Consider the following 15,995-nt stretch of genomic DNA (forward strand, 5'->3'; position numbering starts at 1 on the left):
GACTCTTAAATATAATAATCCTATGTAATAGAAGCCTAATATGCTAAGTGTCTGGTCATCATCTCAACCAATCGAAGTGTAATATGCTAATGATATACTAAGGCCACTCAACCACTTGCTATGACGTGCACTGACCACCAGGGGGAAGACGCTCTGATTGGTAGGTGAATTTGCTGCTGGGATAGGGCTGATCAGTACTGAGCGAGATGGGTTGGACACACCCTTGAGCCATCCCAAGCTAGAGGTACCCCACTGGTGCACATATTTGTGCACTGGGCCTCTAGTAATGATAATATAATAACAACTAGCAGTGAGATATCACTTATCATACTGCCAGGAATTAGTCTAAGCTATGGAAAAACAGATAACTTAATCCTTAAATAACCCAAGGAGGGAAATACTATTATAATTCTCTTTTTAAAAGAGGAAACTAAAGCCTAGGGAAGTTAAGTAACTTGTACAAGGCCATAAAAATAGTAAGTAACAGGGCTGGTATTTTGAACTCAGATAGTTTGGTTCCAGAGTTCATCTTCTTTAACTATTATACTATACCATCTCTTAGTGGAGCCTTGTCCTTCCTCAGACTGAATCGTAAAACACAGAAAGTTACTGTTTTCTCTCTAGAATGCTAACATAACTAGTACTATGCTGGGAAAGAAGTTAATTCATTAGGAACTGTTGATGCCTTAGAGCCGTGGTCGGCAAACATAACCACATGTGGCTCTTTGGCCCCCTGACTGTGGCTCTTCCACAAAATACCACGGCTTGGGCGAGTCTATTTTGAAGAAGTGGCATTAGAAGAAGTTTAAAAAAATTTGGCTCTCAAAAGAAATTTCAATTGTTGTACTGTTGATATTTGGCTCTGTTGACTAATGAGTTTGCTGACCACTGCCTTAGAGAATTAGGGCTTACTTCTTGAGGAATCCAATTGATAAAGATTAAAGGAGCTGTAGTTTGCAAATATATTTATACAGAAGTATTCTGGAAGTAATTTACCATTACTTTACTTTGGAACCAGTTTTCGACTCTGAACAAAAAGGACCAAACCTAATACATCAAACCTGTATAGATAGAGCCTTCATCAGGAGTAATGTCTTACCATTAACAATTGAGAAGAGCAGCAGGTTGGCTTATGATAATGGTTACTAAGATTTGCCAAGCTGAGGTGACTTTGAGCAACTCCAGTGCTCAGACTTTTATTTATTTATTTATTTGTTTATTTATATTTATTTATTTATAGAAGTAGTCACTGCTTCTTTCCCACCATTATTTTCCTTTGTTTCTCCAAATTCCCCCAAGTTTCAAAATCCCAGAGGTCACTCGGCAGTTGTCCAGTTCCCCTCTGAGAGTGTTTAACTATGGGCCTAGACCTTTCCTTTTGGTCTAGTTTAAGAGATCATTCATATTATTCTACTTCCAGCAAAAAATTATGGAAGGTCCAGCCCTGCCTTTATAATAGACTTGTGAATAACGTGGTGTAATTATATGGACTAGAGGCTGGTGCATGAAATTAGTGCACAGGTAGAGTCCCTAAGCCTGGCTGGCAATCAGGGCTGATCAGGGCTTTCCTTCCCCTTCCCCTGGCTGCTGGCTGCTGGCTGGGGCCTTCCTTCATTTTGCACCAGCCCCTGGTGGTCAGCACATGTTGAACTCCTGGTCGGTGGAACTCCTGAGGGAAAAATTTGCATATAGTCTTTTATTATATAGGATTTCTTTCCCAGATCCTAGCTTATTAAATAGTACTAAATATGTATTGCTGGTACTGTGTTCTCCACAGCATATAAAATCATATGTAGGGAAATACTAGCAGGTTACACAGTAATATATTCTTAAACTGCTGCAGGGATGGATGTTTGATGTGTATGAGAAGAAATGATGCTAGTAAGATAGTAGAATGAGGAAACAGTTCCTACTTGAAATGAGCAGAATGAGATTTAGTCCCATTTTACTCTAGCCAGTTATAATACCTTAAGAAAAAATTTCACCTTTTTTAGCTAATTCTTTACCTGCTTTAGAGAGAGAGAGAGAAAGAGAGACCCGGCTAGTGTGATTCAATGGTTGAGCATTGACTCATGAACTATGAGGTGACAGTTTGGTTTGCCTGGGTTTTAGGCTTGATCACCAATAGGGAGGGTACAGGAGGCAGCTAACCAATGATTCTCATCATTGATGTTTCTATCTCCCTCCCTCTTCCTTCCTCTCTGAAATCAATAAAAACATATTTTTAAAAAAGAGAGGGAACTTAAAAATATATTCCCTTAATAAGATCTACCCATATCAATGATTGATTAACTTGTTTAATTCTTCATTTATTTACTTAAAACTAGTTATTGGTTGCCCTCTGTATGCCAGTACCATTCAAAGTGCTGGGAGTCTTGCAGGGAATTAAAGGACAGAAATTTCTGTTCCAGAGAGTGCAATTGGACAACAAATATGTAAAATACATGTTATGACAGGTGGTAATAAGTGCCACAGGGAAAAATAAAACTGGCAAGGGTGGGAGATTTAGGAAGAGGGGATGGAGTTTGCAATTTTAAATAGGGTGATCAGGAAATACTATATTGAAAAGATAATATTTGGATAAAAACCTGAAGGGAATGAGTGACTGAGCTACTGATAGGTCAAATAAAATGAGGACCAAGAATTGACCATTCTAGGTGAATGGGGCCTTCTATTCTTAGATCACTTAAGTAGATTTATAAAGTGGTCTCATTCGTAAGTCTGAAAAATGACCCTGGGATTTAAAAAAATATATATATTTTATTTATTACATTTTTTTTTTTTTTTTACAGAGAGAAGAAGGGAGAGGGATAGAGAGTTAGAAACATTGATGAGAGAGTAACATCAATCAGCTGCCTCCTGCACCTCACCCCCCTACTGGGGATGTGCCCGCAACCAAGGTACATGCCCTTGACCAAAATCAAACGTGGGGCCTTTCAGTCCACAGGCCAACACTCTATCCACTGAGCCAGACCAATCAGGGTGAAATTTTTTTATATGAAGAAGTTACTGGCAAGAATTTTAAGCAAATGACATTCTTTGGACCGTTGATATGTAATTCATTGTTGAGTGAGGTGTTTATCTGGGTGGCTTAGTGAGGATCTGGGCCATGAGCTGTGGCTGTCAAGGAGTGCATTCTAGTCTCTGTGGGTAAGATTCAATGCCACTTGGGAAGGACTCATCAAGCCAGGTGCTACTCGTTGCCACTCTTTGTTTCAATTCTGTGGACATAACACTCATCATTGTTTCAGATGTAGGTAAAGATGGAGAAGACAGGTGCATTTAATTACACCAAAATAAAAACTGCTGCATGTAAAAGATACCAGAGACTGGAATAAGATATTTGCCACTGTAATACTTACAAAGACCTAGAAAAACCAAGTGTAGCTAGAAACACTAAAATGAACCAGTCTGATTGCATTAATTGCTGATAAGAATATGGCGAAATTTATTTATATTCATTCACTGGTGGAAGTAAAAGTTTGCACAGACTTTATAATAGCAAAAAATTGAAGACTGCCAAAATATCTGTCAATAAAGAGATGGATAAATAGACGTGGTATCATCACCTGATAAAATACAATACTGCAAGGAAAAGGGATAAACCAGGTATATATATTATCTATATCATTATGGGTAGATTTCAAAACAATGCTAAATTTTTTTTTAAAGTGAAATTTGTTGTGATACTTTATACATGAACAAAAAATACACACAAAAGTGAAATACATGAAACACTTGTATTTTTATTTATTAATTATTGTATTATTTTTTATATGAACAACTGTAATTCTACTTTTAACCCTCTCTATATATATGTGTGTGGGGGTGTGTATATATGTATATGTATATATGTAAAAATATTAAAGACAAAAGATTATGCAACAAACTCATGATAGTGAGTGGCTGGTAGAGTGGGCAGTCTTAAATGGGATTTTAGCTTTATTCTGTAGATTGGAAGTAACAATGATTGAATGTTTATTTCTTGGTGTTAGACATGTAGGTTTTTGTTATATTATTATTTGTACTTTTTGGTAATTTTGAATTAGCTAAACAATTTAAAAAAGAAGGGAGCCAAGTTTCTTAGAATGAGCCCCCAGAGAATAATTTACTAATCCACTTACATATAATTTATCTCTCTTTTCTGACGAACATCCCCCTCTGTCTGTATCAGAGGAAGTGAGGTCATTGAATTATATTACCTCATAACAATGGTCTCTGCTAATGTGTCTTTGATGGTGTCATACTCAATTAGAAGAGCAAAAATCTTTATTCTTATTAGCACGGGATCATGCCCTTTATTCTGACTCCTAATTTTTTACTTTAAAAAAATTTTTTATTACTAAGGACGTACATTTGGTTCCACAGCTATGAGCATGGAGTTGCTAGCATGACAGATTGGGCTGTTTAGAAGGTTAATAACAGCGTTGTGCTTTTCCCCTTGTCTAACCTCTTCCCTACAGGGAATCTTTAACCAGTTTCAATGCAGTAGTGAAAAAGTCCTTCCGTCCGACACTCTCCGCAGTGCTCTGGCAAAGACTTTCCAGGATGAACAGCGCTTCCAGCTGGGAATTATGGATGATGCTGCGGAGTGCTTTGTAAGTGCTGGCCTCTGGCCTTTCTTTGATTTGGTGGGACTGGGACTGCTGATGGTCTCCATCAGGGACTGGCTACTGTGTTGTGGCCATTTACTGTGCCCCTCGTCTCTACAGTTAGAACTAGGCATTTCCCTGGTTTCTCAGAGCTCAGGGATGTCTCTGCTAACGGCAGTATGAATAGCTTCACGGGTTTACTCTTTTTCCTTTAGGCTTAGGGTAGTTTTGTGCTTGCCATTGCATAAAACAGTGCTGTCACCTTCAGAGCAGACAGGGCTCATTAAAATACAAATTGCTGGGTCCTATCCCCTTGAGGTTCTGATTTGATAGTTCTGGAATAGGGCCCCAAAATATCTATCTCTAACAAGTTCCCAGGTAATGCTAACACTGATGCTACTGGTTTGGGGACCACACTTTGAGAACCCCTGCATTGCTAAACATAATTAAACAGAGAATAACTGAGTTCTTAGCTCAAGTATAATGAGCTATTTGGATAATTACATTTCTCCCAGTGATTGCTGGTAGAACACCTAACTCTTTTGAACTCGGGGTTCTATCCCTCAACCTCCAAAGACTGTGCATTTATTAAACAACTCAGAATGATATACATCCCATTACAGGGTAAAATGTAGGACAAAAATCAGAGGTACTCCTGAAAATCTGGATCACTGCTGTATTGTTGAAGGGACTGTTAAATGTTAATGCTACTTTGGAAAAAGTTCGCCAGTTTCTTAAAAAGTGAAACTTGCAAACTACCATATGATTCTGCAGTTGCCTTCCTGGACCTGTATCCCAGAGAAATGAAAATTTATATTCATACAAAACCTGTATATGAATATTCATAGAAGATTTATTCATAACATCCCCAAACTGGAAACAACCCAGATGCCTTTAATTGGTGAATGGTATTACAAACTGCGTACAGCCACACTGTGGAATGTTATACAGCAATAAAAAGAAATTAACTCTTGATTTATATAATCTTCAGGATGGGTCTGAAGGGAATGATGCTGAGTCTGCTCGAGTAGCTCAGTTGGTTAGGGTGTCATCCTGATAAGTCAAGATTGTGTGTTTGATCCCTGCTCAGGGCATATATAGGAATCAACCAGTGAATGCATAAATAAGTTTATTATAAATCCTATATAATAAAACCCTAATATGCAAATCAACTGAATGGTGGAACGACTGGTCGCTATGATGCACACTGACCACCAGGGGGCAGACAGTCAATGCAGGAGCTGCCCCCTGTTGTCAGTGCACTTCACAGGGGAATCACTGCTTAGTCAGAAGCTGGGCTCATCGCTGATGAGCACAGCAGCAGTGGTGGAAGCCTCTTCTGCCTTCGCTGCAGGGGGTAGTAAGGAGCGAGGGGTCCTGGACTGTGAGAGGGATGTCCACCTAACGGCTTAGGCCCAGCCTAGGGGATTGGGCCTAAGTCAGCAGGTGGACATTCCTTGAGGGGTCCCAGACTGCAAGAGGGCACAGGCTGGGCTGAGGGACCACCCCTGAGTGCACGAATTTCATGCACCGGGTCTCTAGTAAATCAATGTTTCTTTTTCTAAAAATCAATCAATAACAATTTTTGAAGGGAATAATGCTGAGTAAAAAATACAATAGCAAAAGATTATATACTAGAGGCCTGGTGCGCAAAATTCATGCACAAGGGTATGTGTCCCTCAGCCTAGCCTGCACCCTCTCCAATCTGGGACCCCTTGAGAACCACACTTTGAGAACCCCTGCCTGTTTAGGCCCAATCCTACCCCTTGAGGGATATCTGCCTGCCCAGTAGAATCAGGCCTAAACAGGCAGTCGGACACCTCTCTCACAATCTAGGACTACTGGCTCCTAGCTGCTCGCCTGCCTGCCTTCCTAATTGCCCCTAACTGCTTCTGCCTGCCAGCCTGATTACCCCCTAACCACTCCCCTGTCAGCCTGTTTGCCCCTAATTGCCTTCCTCTGCAGACCTGGTCACCCCTAACTGCTCTCCCCTGCAGGCCTGGTCCCCCACAACTGCCCTTCCCTGCAGGCCCAGTTGCCCCCAACTTTCCTACTTTGCCGGTCTGGTCAACCCTAACTCTCCTACCCTGCAGGCTTGATCACCCCCAACTGCCCTCCCTTGCAGGCCAGGTACTTCCCAATTGCCCTCCCCTGCTGGCTGTCTTGTAGTGGCCATTTTTTGTCCACATGAGGGCAGTCATCTTTGACCACATGGGGACAGCCATTTTGTGTGTAGGAGTGATGGTCAATTTGCATATTATTCTTTTATTAGGTAGGATTAGATAGGATAGAGGCCTAGTGGGAGCTGGCTGGTTTGCCCTGAAGGGTGTCCCAGATCAGGGTGGGGTTCCCTTGGAGTGTGGGGCAGCATGGGCGAGGGGCCTGTGGTGGTTTGCAGGCTGGCCATGCCCCCTGGTGACCCAAACAAAGGCCCTGGTATCTGAGATTTATTTGTCTTTTATAATCGAAACTTTGTAGTCTTAAGCAGAGGCCAAGGCAGGCCAGGACAGGCAGAAAGCTTGGGTTCCTCCATAGCCAGGAAAACCCAAGCCTCCTGCTCTCTCCTTGGCTGCAGCCATCTTGGTTGGGTTAATTTGCATACTCACACCTGATTGGGCATGGCTTGTTGGTGTAGTGGAGGTATGGTCAATTTGCATATTACTCTTTTATTAGATAGGATTATGTGGTTCCATTTATGTAGCATTTTATTTAATTTTTATTTTTAAAAAATATATTTTTACTGATTTTTGAGAGAGAGAGGAAGGGAGAGGGATAGAGAGATTAAAACATAATGAGAAAGGAACATCATTGATTGTCAGCCTCCTGCACGCTTCCTACTAGGGATTGAGCAGCAATCCTGTATGTGCCCTGACTGGGAATCGAATTGGTGACCTCTTGGTTCCTGTGTCAATGCTCAAATGCTGAGTTATACTGGCTGGGCTAGCATTTTAAAAATAATAAATAATAAAATTATAGATTGGAGAATAAATCAGTGTTTTCTAGGGACTAGGCTTGGAATTAGATGGGTAAAACTATAAAAAGATAGCATTAGAGAGCCTTGTGGGGGTGGGACAGTTTTATATTTTGATTGTGGTGTGGTTCCATGACTCTATACCTGAGGTAAAATTGAACAGAGTTACACACAAACACAAATGAGGAAACCTGAATAAACTCTGGATTATATTGATGTCCATTTCCTGACTTGGATGTCATATTATAATTATGTTATATGTTATAATGTTACCATTGGAGGAAACTGGGTGAAAGTACATTTGAATTCCTATATAATTTTTTTGAAACTTCCTGAGAATTTATAGTCATTTCAAATTAAAGAGTTAAAAAAAAATCAAAAGTATTCCTATCTTCCAGAAGGATTGCTATTTCTCTGAGTAAACTGACAACTAACTTGAACATTTGTCTATTAAGTATTGTTGATATACTGCTTTTGTTCTTTCCCTATTAGGAAAACCTGCTGATGAGAATTCACTTCCATATTGCTGATGAAACCAAAGAGGATATATGTACGGCCCAACACTGCATCTCCCACCAGAAATTTGCAATGACATTGTTTGAGCAGGTGAATCTTATTTCTATTTCTATCACTTAAAAAAAAGAAAAAAAATATATATATACCCTGTTTCCCCAAAAATAAGACAGTGTCTTATATTAATTTTTGCTCCCAAAGATGCGCTAGGTCTTATTTTCAGGGGATGTTTTATTTTTCCATGAAGAAGAATACAGTACACATTTATTGTTAAATGAAAATAAAGGAAATTTATTAGCTGTATACAGTACGGTAGTACGGTAGTACGGTAGTTGTCAACATAAACCAGACAAACTGTGAATCCTACAATATCAAGAATTTACTCATTTATTCAATGACAATCATGTCATCATCTTCTGGAACATCATCATAACAATCCAATTCCTGAATTTCCTGGTGAATTTCTTGTGACTCCATTTCTTTCAGAATCAGTGGACCAAATCTCTCATGTTTAGCCTAGGGGGGCCTTATTTTCGGGGGGATGCCTTATATTTCACTCAGAAGGAAATCTGTAAGTAGGTCTTATTTTTGGGGAAATACATATATATATATATTGATTTCAGAGAGGAAGGGAGAGGAAGGGAGAGTTAGAAACATCAATGATGAGAGAGAATCATTGATTGGCTGCCTCCTGCATGCCCCCCACAACCTGGGTATGTGCCCTGACTGGGAATCAAACCGTGACCTGGTTCACAGGCTGATGATGCTCAACCACTGAGCAACACTGACTGGACTCCATCACTTCTTATACATTTTCTTCAATGACACTTTATCCTGAAGTGTAGGGTGTTAGATGGGTGCTAAGACAATTAATGACTGTGGCTTCTTGGTTTTGCTTTTTCCTTCCTGGCCCAGTGTGTATGTACTAGCTGTGGCGCCACATCTGATCCGCTGCCTTTCATCCAGATGGTGCATTACATCTCTACCACTTCCCTCTGGTGAGTCTTTCAGGGTTCTGTCCCCTGAGACACGCATTCAGTTGATTTGGTTTTAACTGGAAGCATCCAAATAGCTTATGTCCTTACTGCTGGGTCTATGCTATATTGTTAGGAACTCAGAACTATAATTTTAAAGTAACATTTGTTATCCTTCTTTTCCATGCCTCCTTTTTTCCTAGGCTCAGTTCTGGCCAGCAAAGTAGGAGGAGGAATGGGGATTCTGTGAGCTTTGGATCTGGGGACAGGCAGAGGCACTCACTGTGTGTGTGAGACACTGAGGCTGGTCAGGACAAGGGGCTTCAGTTTAGTGGGCAGAGGAAGAAAGTCAAACATATGAGTTAGGCGTTTGCATGAATAATTTATTTATTTAATTGTAACTCTCACCATCCTCACCCTTTTATTCCCCATCTTGAAGCAATCAGGCTATTTGTATGCTGGAAAAACGAGAAAAACCCTCCCCAAGCATGTTTGGTGAGTTGCTGCAGAATGCTAGCACCATGGGGGATCTCCGGAACTGTCCGGTGAGTAAGTCAGTGGTGGGGTTTGGGTCGAGAGGGGAACCCTGCGATTAGTGGAATTGAAGCAGAGCCAGTAGGAATCACATCAAACTAGCCTTATATGTGTATTTCAGAGCAACTGTGGAGAGAGGATTCGGATTCGCCGTGTGCTGATGAATGCTCCACAGATTATCACAATTGGACTGGTATGGGACTCAGACCATTCAGACTTGGCAGAGGATGTCATTCATAGCCTGGGTACCTGCCTTAAATTGGGAGATGTGAGTATTAGTTTAACTGTTAGAGTTATTGCATCTTATTCTTGCTCAAGGGTGTGAACACTGAGCACAAAGGTATATCCTAAATGACAAACATTACAGAGTTCTGGACAATCATACTGTGAACAGTAATCCCCCCTTATCCATAGTTTCACTTTCTATGGTTTCACTTACCCACAGTCAGCCATGGTCTTGAAATATTAAGTGGAAAATTCCAGAAGTAAACAATTTGTTAATTTTAAGTTACGTGTAGTTCTGACTTATATGGTGAAATCTCACCCTGTTTTCACTTCCTGCTCCCTGGGAGTTGAATAATCCCTTTGTCCAGGGTATCCACACTTTTATGTATCTGTATATATACATACACGTACACATACACATACACATACACATATACATATACTGATACATATACATATACTGGTACATATACATATACAGTGCAGTAGTGTTTGTATTCAAGTAATCCTTAAAGTAGCCCAATGTCACATCACAATATCTACCTATGCCATTCATTTAATTTCTTCTCATTAAGTAGGTATTGTATCATCTTACATCATTACAAGAAGGGTGAGTGCAGTAGAAGAAGATTTTGAGAGGGGGAAAGACCACATTCATATAACTTTATTGCAGTATATTGTTATAATTGTCCTACTTTATTATTAGTTATTACTGTACATCTCCTCTGTTCCTAATTTATGAATTAAATTGCATAGGAAAAAACACAGTATATATAGGTTTTAGTACTATCTGCAGTTTCAGACATCCGCCAGGGGAGTCTTGTAATATTATCCCCTGTAGATAAGGGGCACTACAGTATATGTACATGCATTTCAATACTCACTTAACCTTCTCTGGATAGGCAGCAAAGGATTTTTATAAAAAGTGGGATGACCAAGCTTAGGTACTAACCAAAATAAGCCAAGCTTAGGTACTGGTAAAATTCATGCACTTTATAAAGTTATTGTGTACTCTACTCACTATTAGTTTATACCAGTGTATAGAACAGGGACTTGTATTCAACCATGGGAGGTGGTAAGGTCAAAGAAGTGAGCAGCAATCCTGACTAGAGCTGCTTTGGAAGGTGACAGAGGGGAAAGTTGGTGGCTTGATTCCTACAGTACGGAATTCACAGTGAGGAACCAGTATCTGTTAAGATAATGAAGTAGATTGGCAGAGAATTTGGTGGGTTAGAGGTTTTCCGTGGGTCTATTTAGGGAAGTACATAGGGAAACAGACTTCAGACCTAAAAACTCAACCTCATCAGCTCCATGCCCTAGTGTAGGTACAGCCATAGCTTTCCTTTGGTTCAAAAGAAGAACCAGAAATGCTGTGGTTTTCATTCTTTGTTTTGCTCTGGGATAGTATTATGACTAAGGAGATCCCTTGTTGTTGTGTTTTAGTTTTATTAAACCACTACTGAGAAAAAGTGAATTCTTTGGGATCTTATTTTAGGTCTTCTTCCCAAGAAATCTCTGATATGAATAAGCTATATATAACAAAATCTCCTTTTTCTAAAATTCTGTAGCCTACAGTATATTCTGCAGTTCTAGTTTTATTTTTATGATTGTTTTTCCAATCATATAAGTTCTTGATGCAAGAACAATTTTCTTCTTTTTTTTTGTATGTCCCTTTGCTCCTAGGACAGTGTTGGACATGTAGGAATTGAAATTCTGGTATTGCTTCTTATAAGGGCTTTCTTAACCCCTACTTAGGGACTCAACAGGAAATTTATATTTGTGGTGCCAGCAGATGAATAACTTTTGAAACTTGAGAATGTTTTTGTTTTGATTTGGTTTGGTTTGTCAACTTTTTCTGACTCCTCTTGTGATCCGCCCCATCAAGAAAATATTGGAAGTTATGTGGAAACATCACTACCTTACCAGTTACTGGCCACTATTTTGCTTTTCTCTACATTTTGCTTTTTTTGGGCTAATTTTTGATGACTAATATGGATTATCAAAAAAAATCTTATACAGGGCAGAGAAGCAAATCATTACCTTAAGAAATAATGGAGTCAGTCTGCTGGCAGATGACGTGAGAGGGTTTTGTCACTGCTCTTTCCTTTCTCCTCTTTCCCTGCAGCTATTTTTCAGAGTGACAGATGACCGGGCCAAGAAGTCTGAACTGTACTTAGTAGGGATGATCTGCTACTACGGCAAACATTATTCTACATTCTTTTTCCAAACAAAGATCCGCAAATGGATGTATTTTGATGATGCTCATGTCAAGGAGGTAAGAATATTCAAGCCCTGCTTAAAGTGTTTGGTGACTGCAACAAAAAACTAAGGATAATTATTTATCTTCAATGTTTTATTTTCATAATTTTAATGTCTATCACTTATCTATTGGATTTATGAGAGTATTAGTCCTGTCTTACCCCCAAAACGTCAAGTTCCTCAAGGATAGGATGAATCTATCTTCTCTTATTGTCTCTAAATGCCTTCACATGGCATTCAGCACAGTTAACATTTACATTGACAAATTAGTTTTTAAAATGTATTCATTAATTGATTTGAGGGACAACAGTCTAATAAGTCAGATTAGGTTATAAGGACAGCAGTAAGTTCAGAATTCCAAATCTTGGCATTATTAGTGGGTAATACTTTGTCTCAGGCTACTATAAAATAGTCTCTGATTGTTAGCTCCCTGAAGTACCCTATCACCAATTAACATGATTTTGAGATAGCATAGAGAAAATGGGGCTATGATGATATTTAAAGCTGGAAACTTGGTACTCTCTAAACCACAGAGTCTGGATGAAATAGTTTAGGTGATTTGTATGAGTTATACACTTGTGATTAGGTCCGCAGCTAGGAGACTATTTAGACATTCTACACCAATCCATGGACCTTAAGCAGCATCTTCCACAAATAGTAGTTTTTGTCAAATTCTCTTCATCTCTTTTTTGCTGTTGTCATTTCAGGCAGCATATAAATTCTTTGAGCTTTAAGTTTTGTTTATTTTATTGATTTTTGAGAGGGAGGGAGGGAAGAAGGGAGGGAGGGATGTCTATTCTAAGCAGTTTGATGTTTTATGTCCTGCCATGTGTGAACTCTGACACAGAATGTCATTTATTCTAAGACAGTCTGTTCTTCAGCTTCCTAAAAGTGATTTTAATACTTAAGAGAAATTCTAGAAAAGCAAATTTCAAAAAAGGGCTTTGACTTGATGCCTGTGAAAAGGAAAAGATCAGCAAGGCAGCTGATGTCCCCTCACATAGCATATTCATCTTTGAGAACTGTTATTCATATTTCACAACTGAATTGATGTTTCATGGGAATAAAAGTAATTTTATTCATCATTCCTGTTTTAATGCTTTCTAAAAGGATTTAACAAAAAAAATCATTAAGTGTAGCTATAAGATCTCTATTGTGTCTCTTTTTAAAAAAATATATATTTTTATTGATTTCAGAGAGGAAGGGAGAGGGAGAAATAAACATCAATAATGAGAGAGAATCATTGATTTGCTACCTCCTGCACACCCCCTGCTGGGGATCGAGCCCACAACCCAGGCATATGCCCTTGACTGGAATCGAACCTTCAGTCCACAGGCCGACGCTCTATCCACTGAACCAAACCAGCTAGGGCCTGATTCTTGTCTTTTCATCTTTTATTTTCTTTAGAAAAACAGAACAGGAAGTTATGTTTTGCATTGTTGGTATGAAATATAATTGATATGTTCTTCTAATTGTTTTTGGTTCAGATTGGGCCCAAATGGAAGGATGTGGTGACCAAATGCATCAAGGGGCATTACCAGCCTTTGCTGCTGCTTTATGCAGACCCGCAGGGTACCCCAGTGTCCACCCAGGACCTGCCTCCCCAAGTTGAATTCCAGTCGTACGGCAGGATGTGCTACGACAGTGAAGATTCAGGTGAGAAGCCTAGCTCTTACCTCCCCTTTCTCTCTCCAATGTGATCACTGCATATTTGGGACTCTTGATCATGAGCCTAGCACATAACCAGCTCGGAGAAGAGGACGCATTAGAGAAAAGAGGAAATGCCAACTTGTGCTGAAGCCCAACTTGCTCCAGGCTTTGTTTCCTTCAGCCTCCAAGAATGCATTCATTGCCTGTATGCAATGCAGCCCCAGTTCACAAGTCCAAAGGAAATTGTGTTGATTAAGACTGATAAATTTGTGAGGGAAACCTCAGCATTTAGCCTTATAATATTGGTAAAGATGACTGGTTCTTACTAGCAATTCAACAGTAACTTAAGTGAGTTAAGACCAAGAGAAAAGATGTTACTACAAAGGCAGTCATATTGTTAGGGATGAGAGATTTTTGTTTTAAAGAGCCAAGTGCTGTAGTGATATTTTTTCAGCTTATGAATCAGTTATTTACTTCGAATTCAATTGTTTGGAACCCAAATTATGTTTTCCTGTAGAAACAATTTGCCACTTGATGGTTAGTCTCAGGTTAGCCCACAGAGGCTCATAATACATTAGAAATATAGCCCTAATGGTTTTGGCTTGATTTCTTAAAAGGAGGAAAAAGAAATGTTCTTTTCCATTTTTATTTTTAGAGCTGGGTATAATTTTGAAAGAGAAGACATTTGTCTTTGGATTCTTTTTCCTTCCCTTTTGTATCTCCATTCTGGTTGGTAACTGGTGTTCTTCCCACCTTTGTAACCTTACCCAAACCTGCTCCACTTCTCTCTTCAATCAAACGCCGATTTCCACTACTTATCTTAGCTAGGTGTTTAGAGAAAGTAGTCTAATTCACACTAAAGTATAAATAACAGCCCTGTCAACTTCTCAAAGATATTAAAAATGCTTATAATATCAATTAAAACATTTTAAGTGACATTTCTGGCAGTAGAGGAAAAAACTTAGGGGATAGTAGTGATATATGCCAGGTCAGCCTGGGACACTTTATCTAAGTAGAGTTTATTTTTCACAACTTTTTCCTTTCTCCCACTTTTCCCCCCATAGGTTTTCTAAAAGCCCCAAAGTTTTTCACAGTGGCAGGCAAAGTGAGGGCTTCAGCAAGGTAGGGGCAGGAGTGGGGAGAATTGTTTGTGTGTCTGTGTTATCTGGAAGTTGGGTGTTGGGAAGAATGGCTCTGGTATATCCTTTTCATGTTCTATCTAGGACTTTCTTGCCTTATGGATCTTTGTTGCCATCCAGCTCTTTGCCCCCTCTCTACCACTGTCCTTCTCTCTTTCCTCACTTTTGCCTATGTGTCTCCTCCTTCTCTCAGGGAGGGAGCCCTCCATCTCAAGTGACACCCGAACAGATTCCTCAACGGAGAGCTATCCCTACAAATACTCCCACCACCAGTCTGTGGTCAGTCACTTCTCTTCTGAGTCTCAGGGGACAGTCATCTATAATGTGGGGAATGATTCCATGTCTCAGAGCAGTCGGGACACAGGTAGGGTCTGATGCAGTGAGTCCTGTTTGTTCCTGCATAGAGGGTGTCCAAGAAAAAGAAACTGGGGCAAGTCAGAAATATTTGTCATGCAAAGGGAGGAAGGCACAGAACATGGGCAATTAAGTGGGATCCAAAGAAGCAAAAATAAGCAACACAGTTCTGAATAAACGATGATGTTCCATTGCATATGTTTCTGTCAACAGCAGCGTACCAGTAAGGACCATTGTAATATGACTATTGATGTGATTGTTTATTCTGAAATATGCTTTTCTCCTGCTATGCTCTTTCTTTTTTAAAAATATATTTTATTGATTTTTCACAGAGAGGAAGAGAGAGGGATAGAGAGTTAGAAACATCAATGAGAGAGAAACATTGACTCAGCTGCCTCCTGCACACCCACTACTGGGGATGTGCCCGCAACCCATGTACATGCTCTTGCCCGGGATCGAACCTGGGACCTTTCAGTCCACAAGGTGATGCTCTATCCACTGAGCCAAACCGGTTTCAGCTCTCCTGCTATGCTCTTAATCCCTACTCCTCAAATAATGCTCCATTAAATTATTGTGGTCTTGTACCTCATAAGGTTCTTATGCCAGGCTTTATCCCAAGTTAAGGGCTTTGAGCGGAGAGGCATGTTTTAGACAGGGGGTACCTGCTTATCACTTGCTAGGCTTCCTGAAGAACAGATACGCAAAAGAATGAAAACTTGTTTGTTATTGTGAGTTCCATGCATAGAACATTTTTAAATTTTTTTGTTTATCTATGGAGAGTGTG

The 15,995-nt window shown here is 39.7% G+C and overlaps 2 protein-coding genes across 15 annotated transcripts in view; one reads left to right on the plus strand and one right to left on the minus strand.

Moving 5' to 3' along the window:
* NUDT13 (nudix hydrolase 13) overlaps positions 1–15,995 on the minus strand; it is a 438,779-nt gene that overhangs the window by 101,226 nt on the left and 321,558 nt on the right. The window lies entirely within an intron of this gene.
* USP54 (ubiquitin specific peptidase 54) overlaps positions 1–15,995 on the plus strand; it is a 114,541-nt gene that overhangs the window by 65,263 nt on the left and 33,283 nt on the right. For 10 of the 14 annotated variants that reach the window (XR_014796860.1, XR_014796861.1, XM_084904908.1 and 7 more), the window contains exons 4-11: positions 4,464–4,598; positions 8,056–8,169; positions 8,992–9,074; positions 9,490–9,595; positions 9,706–9,852; positions 11,935–12,084; positions 13,556–13,724; positions 15,051–15,221. Coding sequence is in view for 12 of the 14 variants with exons in the window: in XM_084904908.1 (XP_084761034.1) it covers positions 4,464–4,598; positions 8,056–8,169; positions 8,992–9,074; positions 9,490–9,595; positions 9,706–9,852; positions 11,935–12,084; positions 13,556–13,724; positions 15,051–15,221 (1,075 nt within the window). In the remaining 2 variants the exon portion in view is untranslated. Of the gene's footprint in view, positions 1–4,463; positions 4,599–8,055; positions 8,170–8,991; positions 9,075–9,489; positions 9,596–9,705; positions 9,853–11,934; positions 12,085–13,555; positions 13,725–14,787; positions 14,841–15,050; positions 15,222–15,995 lie in introns of those variants that run through there. The other 4 variants (XM_084904909.1, XM_084904918.1, XM_084904917.1 and 1 more) reach the window with 2 other exon arrangements.

This window comes from Pipistrellus hanaki (assembly GCF_964339955.1).
Source record: "Pipistrellus hanaki genome assembly, chromosome: 14".
Taxonomy (NCBI): Eukaryota; Metazoa; Chordata; class Mammalia; order Chiroptera; family Vespertilionidae; genus Pipistrellus; species Pipistrellus hanaki.